Source organism: Manacus vitellinus, unplaced genomic scaffold (genome assembly GCF_001715985.3).
Source record: "Manacus vitellinus isolate BGI_N305 unplaced genomic scaffold, ASM171598v3 scaffold_84_pilon, whole genome shotgun sequence".
NCBI classification, from domain to species: domain Eukaryota; kingdom Metazoa; phylum Chordata; class Aves; order Passeriformes; family Pipridae; genus Manacus; species Manacus vitellinus.
In genome coordinates, this window is record NW_021940840.1 from 1,609,446 (window position 1) to 1,620,088 (window position 10,643).

General features: G+C 50.7%; 1 protein-coding gene across 2 annotated transcripts in view; it reads right to left on the reverse strand.

Annotated features, from left to right (window-relative positions):
- AIFM3 (apoptosis inducing factor mitochondria associated 3) overlaps window positions 1–10,643 on the reverse strand; it is a 51,243-nt gene that overhangs the window by 36,017 nt on the left and 4,583 nt on the right. For both annotated transcript variants that reach the window (XM_018085668.3, XM_018085667.3), the window contains exon 2: window positions 2,414–2,564. In XM_018085668.3, the coding sequence (XP_017941157.1) occupies window positions 2,414–2,444 (31 nt within the window). In that variant the 5' untranslated portion in view covers window positions 2,445–2,564. The remainder of the gene's footprint in view (window positions 1–2,413; window positions 2,565–10,643) is intronic.

Here is a 10,643-nt window from a genome sequence, read left to right on the forward strand (position 1 = left end):
GCTCTGCTCTCCTTCTCCAGATGATGTGTCAGCAAATGCCACGCTCCCAAAAACCAGGATGTAGGACTTGCCAGCCAAGGCTGGGGGCACCTTCAGAGCCAAGTTCAGGTCACACAGGCAACAGTACCCTCTCTAGTAGCATGCAGCATGCCTGGGAATGGAGCATGTTTCCTGCTAAACACATTCTCTGTGCAAGGGCAAAGCCCACCCCCAGACATTCCATGTGAAGTGGAGCAGCTGCTTTGCCCCACCATCAAGCACTGAGCCCAGCAGGAGAAGGATACTCACAATTTATAGGTTTTGAAGCCAACTCTCCCACACCCTGCGCAGAGATGGTGCTGCCGCAGCTCACAAGAGCTGGCGCTGGTGCGTGATGGTTTCTGTCACCCATCATCCTGCCCGGGCTGTGCTGCAAGAGCGGGTGCTGGGATACCACACAGGCTGCCAGCTCATCCTCAATGCATCACACACTCAAGACAAACCCCAGGAAAAAATTATACAGAGATTGAGAACTGGGCCTTCAGAAGAGGATCTGGCATCACGGGACTGCAGCACTGGAGATAACAGCAGATTACTTCATTGCTTGAACATAAGCTCTTAATTAAACACTGAAATATCGGGACAGGGACAGGCACTGCAGCAGCAGCCAGATCTGGGGGCTGGCCAGTGGTACAGTCAGCACATCTCTTTAGGGATCCAGGACTCTACTCCCCAAAGCTCTTGCACCACTCATCTGCTCCTCAAAAAGTGACATTTGTGCAATGCCAAGGTTATCTTGAGAGTGCTCAAGGGACTAAGGGTCTCTCTTGGACATAAGGAGATGGAGCAGATATAAGGAGATGGAGACCTTGTGTACATCTTAAAAAAGTGTCTGAATCAATTCCCTTGACTTCAGGTTGCATCTGAAATATTCCCTTCATGTGGAAATAGAGCAAATGTGGAAATGGAGCAAATAACTCTATTCTGTCCCTGCTTCTTATTTGGACAGGGAATAGGTGGATTCTTAGAAATAGTAAAGTCCAGTACTCAGCTCCGACGGTGTACAATTCCCACATGAAATGGCTGTAAAACCCCTTTGCTAGAACAATCAGTATCCTCAAATGTCTCTGTTTACCTCTCTGCATTTGCAGGTTTTATAACTGTGAGATGATATAAAGATATAAACAGGATTTTCATGAAGAAAACTTACAGGTCACAGTGTCCAATGTCATATTACCTTGGCGATGACCCATAACATAACCATAGTACAGGTCAAGGGCAGAAAATCACCCTTGTTTTCTCCTCATGCCTTACACAAAGGCAGGGACCTCACTCCTTGGATGTTCAGTGGTTCACAACTCCTATTGCTCTTCTGATCTTTTGAGTCCTTCAACCTGAAATCCCCCCTGCCTGAGGCAGTGAAGACAAATTGCCAAGAAAAGGTCCCCAAAAGACATCTGTCCACCCACAAAGGCTACACATGGATGCTAACTGATCTGACAGCACCACTGATTCCCCTTGCCCTGGGGCACAGGGAGCTAGGAGCTCTCCTCCATGGCAGCTTTGGTAACACTGCCATGCCCCCCATGCACCAGCATCAGTCCTTGGGATCCTGCACTGGGGTGATGTGGGTGCTGCCGGGTATGATGAGTGTGGGTGACCATGTGGTGCCTGCTCATGCCCAGCCTGCTCAGGACAAGGTTGAACATTGACACTTCCACACCACCCCTCGATCAGCCAGTTTGCCTGGGCAGGCAGCACCACAGCCCCTGCCCCTCCCACATACACCCACCTTCCCCAAACCACAAAGCAGGGAGCCCACCCAGCCCGGCCACGGTGGGACCATGCCAGGCAAGGGGAGGGGACATGCTTGATGTCCAGGTGCCTACAACTGCTTTCCCTACTGGAAGCAGTACACATGGACAGGCTTCACCAAGATAATAAAATCCCAACAGCAGAGCAGCTCCAGGACTGCAGGGAAAAAAATAACGGCTGGCCAGTGAGTGACAAAGCTGCAGCAGAAGGAAGGTGCTGGAGCCCCACGTGTCTGTGTGGGGATGGCTGTCACACAAACCTGCCCTGGGGCACGAGAGGGGCAGCTCTGCCCCAGGTACAGCAGAAAGGCAGAAGCAGGAGGGTGGTGAGGTACAAGGAGATGGGACCGGGCGGAGATGCCCCCCTCGTGCTGCAGGGTGAATTTCCCTCCCACCTGCCACCACCCCCCTACCACCACCTACCACCACCCCTGGCAGCGCTGCTGCCCCCCCATCTCCCTGCCTGGGAGTGAGAGAGCCGAGGAATCTGGAGGGATTAAGAACCCAGTAATCCTCCCTGCGGGAGCCGAGCATTAACATTCCCCCGGCCAGCGTCCACTGCTGACCTACTTCTCCCACGGGGACGGCAGGATGGGGCCTCGGCCTTGGAGGGCAGTCACCTGGTTTGGGCTTGGAGAAGCATCCTCCCATGGCGCCGTGCGGGATAGGCAGCGGGGCCAGGGGCGGGCAGGTCACCAAGGGCGCGGGCACATCCTCGCATGGTACACGGCCAGCTCGCGTGTCTCGGCTCCGGCGTCGATCCCACGTGCCCTGGGTAGAAAAGTACTGTGAGAGCCAGTGCCAGCCGGGACGGTGGGTGCAGCAGGGAGGGGAAGGCAAACTCGTGACAGCGCTGCTGCCTGTGCCCACAGCTGCAGGCAGGAGCGGGCAGCACCAGTACAGTGGGCACACATAGCACGGGGCACCGAGCCCCATGCACCTCCAGTGACCCAAGGGACAAGTGGACAATGTGCTGCTTGGGTCACTGTGCTGGGAGCCACTTGTAAATTCAGTTATGAAGTTTATAAATTCAAACATCAAAGTTAATTACAAAAACCCTCGTATCATTTATGGTCAGATTTTAATAACTTTTCAAAGCCCTGCCTTTGGGAATTAAAACTCTAAGCACACAGGTCACAGCCTAAATACAATGATTAAACCATAAATACATTTCAGTTGTTTTTTTCCTGTTATTATTAGGTATTCCAGTTATGCTCATTCCTGCAGAAATGCCATTGGCTTTGGAACAATTAATTAATTAAAGGGTTTTTGATATCAGACCATTTTGTATCAACATCCTTTTTTTATACTATCAAGACCAATTTTTTTAATGTTTGAAATCAAGTTGTGTTTCTCTTATTAGCTTTGACTTGGAGTGCTCTCAGATTTGGTACAAAGAATTCAGATAAACCTTCTCAGTTACTGCATGACTGAAAATAGCCAAGACTCGCCCAACACAGTGGCAATACAATGGTATATTTAATTCATTTTACCCTCTCCTACCTGAATTGAACCAATTTACCATGGGTTTGCGATATATTATTCAAAAGCCCTCTGATCTGGGCAGGAAATTAAAAACCATTGCCAAATTATATTTTAAGACAGACAAGGTAGGCTTTTCTGTAGCTTACAAAGTGCCTCAAGGTCTTTACAATGAGAATTAGAGAAGTGCCAGGAGACAGATAACAAGCCCTATACCTTCTCTTCTTTGCTTAAACACCAACTCAAAATAACAGGATGTATCCCTCTGTTTCCAGAGGGATGCCATGCATGGCAACACCTCCACCAAGCCCAAAGTGTGTTGCAGAAGCACCTTCAGAGCCTGGAGCATGTTGAATAAGCAACCCAAGCCACAGGGGAACACGAGCCTGGTGCCTTGCACATGGTGCAAAGTAGACACATGCTATTTGATACTGAGCACTGAGGGTACCAGGCTGGAGCAGACTATTAACACAGCAAAACCAACCCAACATTCCCCACAAAGAGTGATCAAATGTGTGTGGAGCCACTAAAAAATTTCATGTGCAAAGACGGATCATTAAATGCAGAAGGGAAGAACCAAGAGCTCTTCTCCAAGAGCATCCCAGGGAAACAGCATGACAATGTCTGTGCAAGAGCAAATGCCAAAAAAAATGCCACGTAAGAAGGTGCACAAATGCAGAGGAAGACTGGGGAGCAGTGGGGAAAAACAGAGTGGAGACATCACATGCAGTAGCTGCTGTACAGCCCTTTGCCAGAACCAGCAGGGAGAAAAGGAAAATAGCTTTGTAGCAGGCAAACCAAACCTCGAGCTTCTGATGTATCAGTGATACAGGACAATAATTTAGTGTAAAACACATAATGAAATATTGCCACAGTTGCCTCAGGAGCAAACGCAGCCACCCTCCACCCCAACCCAGAGCAGCAATTTGCAGTGAATTTCCTGCAGCAGAAGTAGGTGTTGTGGCAGCAAGACAGGGTCACGCTGAAGGCAGGCAGTGCCCTGGCAGCACCCCAGCATTCCCTTGGGATGCTGTGCACATGGAGGAGCACAGCAGGGAACCCCAACTACCAGGCAGGCAGCAGGATGGATGGCAGAAGGGTGGCTCCCAAAGATGCCTCAGCAGAGAATCACTCCAACTTCTCCAACCCCTCCAGAAATGCTGATGCAGGACTGGTTTCCAGCTGGTCTGGCTGGTTTTAACAGGGACTTGGGGGCATGTCAGAGTTCCTGAATGTCAGCCATTCATCTGACATGCCTTTACTTTGTTTGGACCATAAAGATGGCAATCTGCAGTCACTCCCTCAGGCCCACTTCACATCTCCCAGTTTCCCCACTGATGGTCCCCCCAGCCCTTCAGACGCACTGAGACACTTGCACCTCCCGGTGCAGGTCAGAGGGAAGTGGTTGATATCAGAGGTGTCTTCTCCACTCCCAGCATTAGCCAAGTAAAATCAAAATGGTTTGTGGTAGGATTTCAGATGATGCCACCAGAGGAGAAGCCACCTGACTGCCCCCAGCCTGAGTCCCAGCAAGGACATAGAGATGCTTCAGAATCAACTGAGACTCAGCTGGTTGCAGAGGCACCATCCTGCCCTGCTGACCAATTCAGAGGACACAACAGGGCCACATCACTGCTAGTGGCATCCAGAGGCACCGAACCAGAGCTAGATCCTGCAGGAGTCATGGTCAAAATCTCCTCTCTATTGGAAGAAGGAAATAAGTTTATATACAACACGCTGTAGCTGAACCCAGGATCCCCCGTAAAACCTCGCTAAGTCCTGAAGGGTGATGGCCTGACCTGCATAAGGTGCCCATGCCCCAGTAAACCAGTACATCATCTGTTGCCTGAACAAAACGATACTCTGTGCCACACAGCTGTGCAGGAACATCTTCAACATCTTCTCAAAGAGGTAACTGTGGTAGTGCTGAGGAACAAACTGCCCCATCCCTAAAAAAACTAGAGTGAATGGGGAACCAGCCCTGCACCAGGCTGTCTGCAGAATTCCATCACCCACAGAGAGCACTTCCTGAGCACATAACCAGGGACACCAGCCTGCTCTAAACAGGAGAAATAGGGACAATAATCCAACAAAGAGAGAGAAACAATCCAGTGCTACCAACCCTGCACACTTCCCCTGCACGGCAAAAACATATGTAAAATATGGCAACATCACATTTCAGTGTGGGTCAGGGATATCAGACCAGACAGACCACATGGCTCAGCCCAGCCCACACTTCCCACCAGGCTCAGACAGTCTGTGCTCGGAGCAGGATCCAGAGCCTGCACCACTTCTGAGCGGTGCAGTGCTGGCAGAGCTATTATTAGCACTGTGCTTCTGCTCGCTGCGGTGCCCCAGGCTCCTGTTTTAATCAAGTGCTCAGCTGTGACTCCAAAATCTTTTCCAAGAGCTAATGTGGTAACTATATAACTATATCAGTATACCAGTACACTGTAGGTATAAATAACATTTTCCCCCTGAACATCAGTTTGTGTTTATTGCCGCAGTATCATTTCCTCACCTGGCACTCAGGTCCTTCCCATCCAGCTGCAGCATCTGTCAGCATCTGTCCTGTTGCTGTGAATAATCCTGCATTGCCTGCCTAGAAATCTGGCACAGATCTGAGCACCAAGCTGTGCCCAAGCAGTGACACAGGCATCTCCCCAGAGACATCAGTTTGCAATCCAAGCTAGCTCCAGCTGGAGACCTCGGTGGAGCACTGAGCATGGACACACTCATGACATTGTTGATGGAGTCCCCTCAGCTGTGACTTACCTGCTGTGGGTCCTCCCACAGCTACATCTCTCCACTGCCCTCTCCTTCTCTTGGGCCAGATTCAAGCCAGCCCTGGGGCTGCTGGGGACACAGTTCAGGTTCTCAAGGGTCAGGAACACAACCAGCAGTCCAAGGAAACCAGATAACAATGGATGCTCCCACCTGCCACCACCAGCAACCGACATCCAGTCACCCAGGGAGCTCAGGATCATGTGCTCAGCCAGCCTTTCTTTCTGATTTTCAGATTTCTTGATTTTCTCCTCTCTTGATTTCTAATTTTCAGATTCATGGAAAGCCAAGGTCCACACAAATGAGGATGAGGAAGGTCTCTTCTAGGACACAGACCAGGATCAAAAAGCAGAGGTCAGCTAGAGATACCTCCCAAGGGAGGCATTCCATCAGGATAAGGAGGAGACCTTCCCATGGGTCGAGGAAGAATTTCTCAGTATTGGAGGACTAAAGAAAACAATGGAGAGGCAGGCAATGTGGGCCATGGGATGGCTGTTTCCCAAAAAGAATGGGATCAAAGGGCCAAACAAGGAGACGTGACACCTCTCAGTAGTGTTGAATGCAGGAAGGGCAACATGGCAGCCTCAATGCAGTTGTGGTCATGACTATGCTGGCCTTCATCTCCCATCAGGGTGGCATCTCTCGCTCTGCACTTTCTGCCCAGGATCATGGACGAATTTAAGCTAGAAGAGATCTCTGGTGGTCATCTGATCCAATTCTAGATGTAAGCAGGTTGACATACCCACTTAGATCAAACCTTAATGCTGTTTAAAGCTTTGGAGAATGGACTCACCGCTATTCATGACTTGACCCACTAACACCTGAGGGTCCTCAAAGGTACCAGATCTTTTCAGATGGGTATCAGTGGAAAAGATTCAGTGGTCTGCAAAGAACAAGGAAATCCATCCTTGGCATCTGGAGACCAACCCAGAGCTCCCCATTCACACCACATTTGGGAGATGCAGCACTCCTTAGAAATGGGAAGAGGAGATGTTAAACGATTTCACTTCCTCAACACTTTGAAGCATGGAGAGTTTCCCACTGGGACCAGGAACGACATCTTTGCTCCCAGGCATATCACTTCTGGAGTATTTCGTCATGCTCAGATTCCCTGACTTGCCTGCAGTAGAGGAAAGGTTGGGCAGTCATGTTGTCCCCTGAAGCCATGGCAGCTCCAGGGGGTCAGGCACAGGGCTTGCTCAGATGCTCAGGGAACAGCTCAAAGCCGGTTTGAGGTCAGAAAAGTTTTTTCCCTTGGAGATTGACACAGGTGCTTTTGCCTTCCTCTGTAGCTCTGAGCACAGCCCCTTGCCAGGGCTCCTCGGGGCCATTTCTGGCCAGGGATTCCCTGCTGTGGTAGGGCCAGGACTCCAGCTGTGTCTGTGATCTCTCTGCCTCACTTTCCCATGGCAGCTTTGTTTTTCTAGTTTTCAGTCACTTGTAGCACAGGTCCTCTAAGGTGATGTCCAACAGCTCTGCACTCAACAGGAGCTGCTGGTTTTCAACTGTCCCTGCATACAATAACATTTTCTTTTTATTGCATCTGGGTTCTATTGTCTACAAATATTTGCCTCTTTTCTGTCCAGATAACTTTGTCCTTCAGAAGCTTTATCAGTTCCTGCAGAAAATTTTTGGACTCAGAGCACTGTTACAGCCATTTGAAGAGCTCAGCATTTTCTTCTTGGGACATCCTTCGTGGATGTGTCTGAAAGGTCCACATTTTTTTCCTGCTCTGTATAAGGACTGATCTCCACATCTGTTGGAAGACTTGCTTGTCTGCTCCGCAGAGTGAAGGGGACCATGTTCCTGTTCCAGCCACTGAGATCTGGCTCTGCAAGTTGGTTCCCACACTCCCCAAGCAGGAACACAAGAGAAGGGGGCAACTGGAGGCTTAGATCATCTGGTGTCACTGTCCATGCTTGCAGGGAAGAGCTGGCTCTGACTCTGGTCCCCACTGTGGGGAAAAAACAACCCCTGATCTCAAACCATACCCCATCCACTGCAGCTCTGCCAATTCTCTGTACATGCAAAATATTGTCTTTAACACATGGGACAGCAGGAGCCATGGAGCAGTCCCAGCAGCAGACCTGTTTTGGTCACACCCTTGAACCAAAGTGAAACACAGACCCCACTACAATCTCACCCTGACCCACCACCAAACAATAGACTCACATTCCTGCTGTGCTCTTTCAACAAGGGTTGCCTGTTTCTCTCACTTTTTTCGGGATTTGCTCTAGTTCCACTCTCACGGTGATTGCCAGAACTATGCAGTGGGCCACCACTCTTACCAGGTTCCCCCATGCCTGGTGCAGCAGCATTAGAAAGACTTAAGAGTGGTGACTCCGTGTCCCCCTGTCCTTGATGAGTACACCCAGACAATCCTTCTCCATCATCTCCTGAAGGTCAGCTCTTGTTTCACTCTTAGTACCACCGTGCACAATCTCACACCCCACTTCTCCATCTCTGCTTTATAGGGCAACTCCATAAAGCAGTAATGCTGAAAACCACAGCAACCACTGGCACAAAGTCCTGCTGACACCCTGAGCTGCCTGCAGCCTCCCCCTCTGCACACTCTGGGTCCATTCTCCACCTGTTGTACCACCCTGGGTGCCACAGCCCATTATCCTGAGGAGGATCCCCAGTGTTTAGGATCTCTAGTTCCTGTAAAGGTCTTGGCTCAGCAAAATCAAACTGCCTCGTCTCCAGGACAAGCCAGGCTCTGCTGCCAAAAAAAGCAGCTCTCTCCTCTGGATGCTGAACTCTGAGCACAGTCCAGGCATGGTTGGAGCACTGGGGGGCCCAAGGCTCTTCCCCCACCCCACGGACCATGCTGTGCACTCTGTGTTATCAAGGCAACATGCAGTAGCCCTGCTCTGACCCTGGTGAGATGCATAGGGCTTGTCCATCAAATGAAAAGAAGACAGTAGGAAGAGAATTAGGTCACACAGAAGATAATGTGAGAGGGGATGATGTTTTTAGGGTGGGGACAACTTGTATTTCTAAAATAATATGGGTATGAAAACAGGCGGGTCCCCATCCTAAAGTTAACACTTCTGTCAAGAATCATACTACCAAGGATTGAGTTCCACAATGCTGTGGCTCCCAGTGCTCACACAGATCAGGCTCCCAGAATGAGGTGCTCAACTGGGTGAACACCCCTGTGTTCATGTCACTGCCTCTTGACTCTCCACCTCGAGGATGCTGCATCTAGGACACACTCACACTGCTTGTGCAGACATGCCATGCACTGCTGCCCAACCACTGCCCACACAGTGGATGAGCCAAACTCAAGGGGGCTGGGACACAGGAAACCCCTTTTTCTCTCCCTGGCACCATAACCTCCTTTTTACCTCTCCAGCTCTTCAGCCCCTTTCTTCCCATTTGATAGCCCTTCAGCCAACTCCCCCTTCCCTCCACCCAATGCTCCTGCTCCCAGGTTCCCGCCATTTCCATGCCCATCCTGATCCTGTTACCTGGCCTCTGCTCCAGGGTCCCCTAGATGCTGACACACAATGACTCTGACATCCTCAGAGCCCTCCTTCCCCTCCTACTCCTTCCTCCACTGCTGGGCTGCCAGGGAGCCCCCAGCCACTCTCATCACAGCCCTCCCTGACAAATCTTATCTCTGCAGATGCTTCCTGGTGGGGGCCTGCTTTACACCCACCTGGAGAAAGCAGCGCGTTTGGCTTTGCCAGGTGATTTCCTTTTGGATGGTCCCAAGAAACAGAAGCAAACTCACCCTGCAAAACGCCGAGAGCAGCTCACGGCCCCAGCAATGGGCTGTATGGCCCCATCTCACCGCGGCAGGGAGGGATGAGGGCAGGGAGTGACGTGCGCTGTGCACTTCACCTTGTCACCAGGAGTTTGTGTCAGCGGCAGCACAGAGAGCTACAAAGTTGCCGGTTAATGTACCCCGCTGGCTCCTGAAGAAGCGCAGTGGGAACGCCCCGTCGGAGCACAATCAGACAGGATTGTTTTCCTGGCTGCTGCTTCAGCAATTTACGCTCCAGGTTAAAGGCTCACTTGGCAGCGCTGTCACTGCCACCACTCCACACACCTTCTCTGTGAGCTGGACTGAAAATCATTAATCATGAGATTTGGTTCAGATCGCAAAGGTTTGCTAATAAATAGCACAAATGCTGGAAATTCTCCCCAGGCGCAGAGTGCACGATGCAAAAAATCATTTCACAACACGAGAGAGTTCTAATTCTCAATTACTGCACTACAGGCAGCCGAGTCCCTGCCGTGCTGTCCCTGCCAGGTCCCCCTTGCACAAGAGCAATCCGTGTTCCCCACAGGAGCTGGAGCAGGGCAGAAGGAGTTTATCCAGCAATGTTTTCCGAGACTAACAGCTACAGCAGAGCATCACAGTCCAGCTTCCATCCACCGCAATCAGAGGTGGATGTCCCCTCTCAAAGGAGATCTTGCAGTTCACAGAATCATAGAATGTCCTGCTGGACAGGGACACACAAAGATCATGGAATGGCTTGGCTTAGAAGGGACCTTAAAGCTCATCTCATTCCACTCCCCTGCCATGGGCAGGGACACCTTCCACTAGACCAGGTTGCTCCAAGCCCCGTCCAA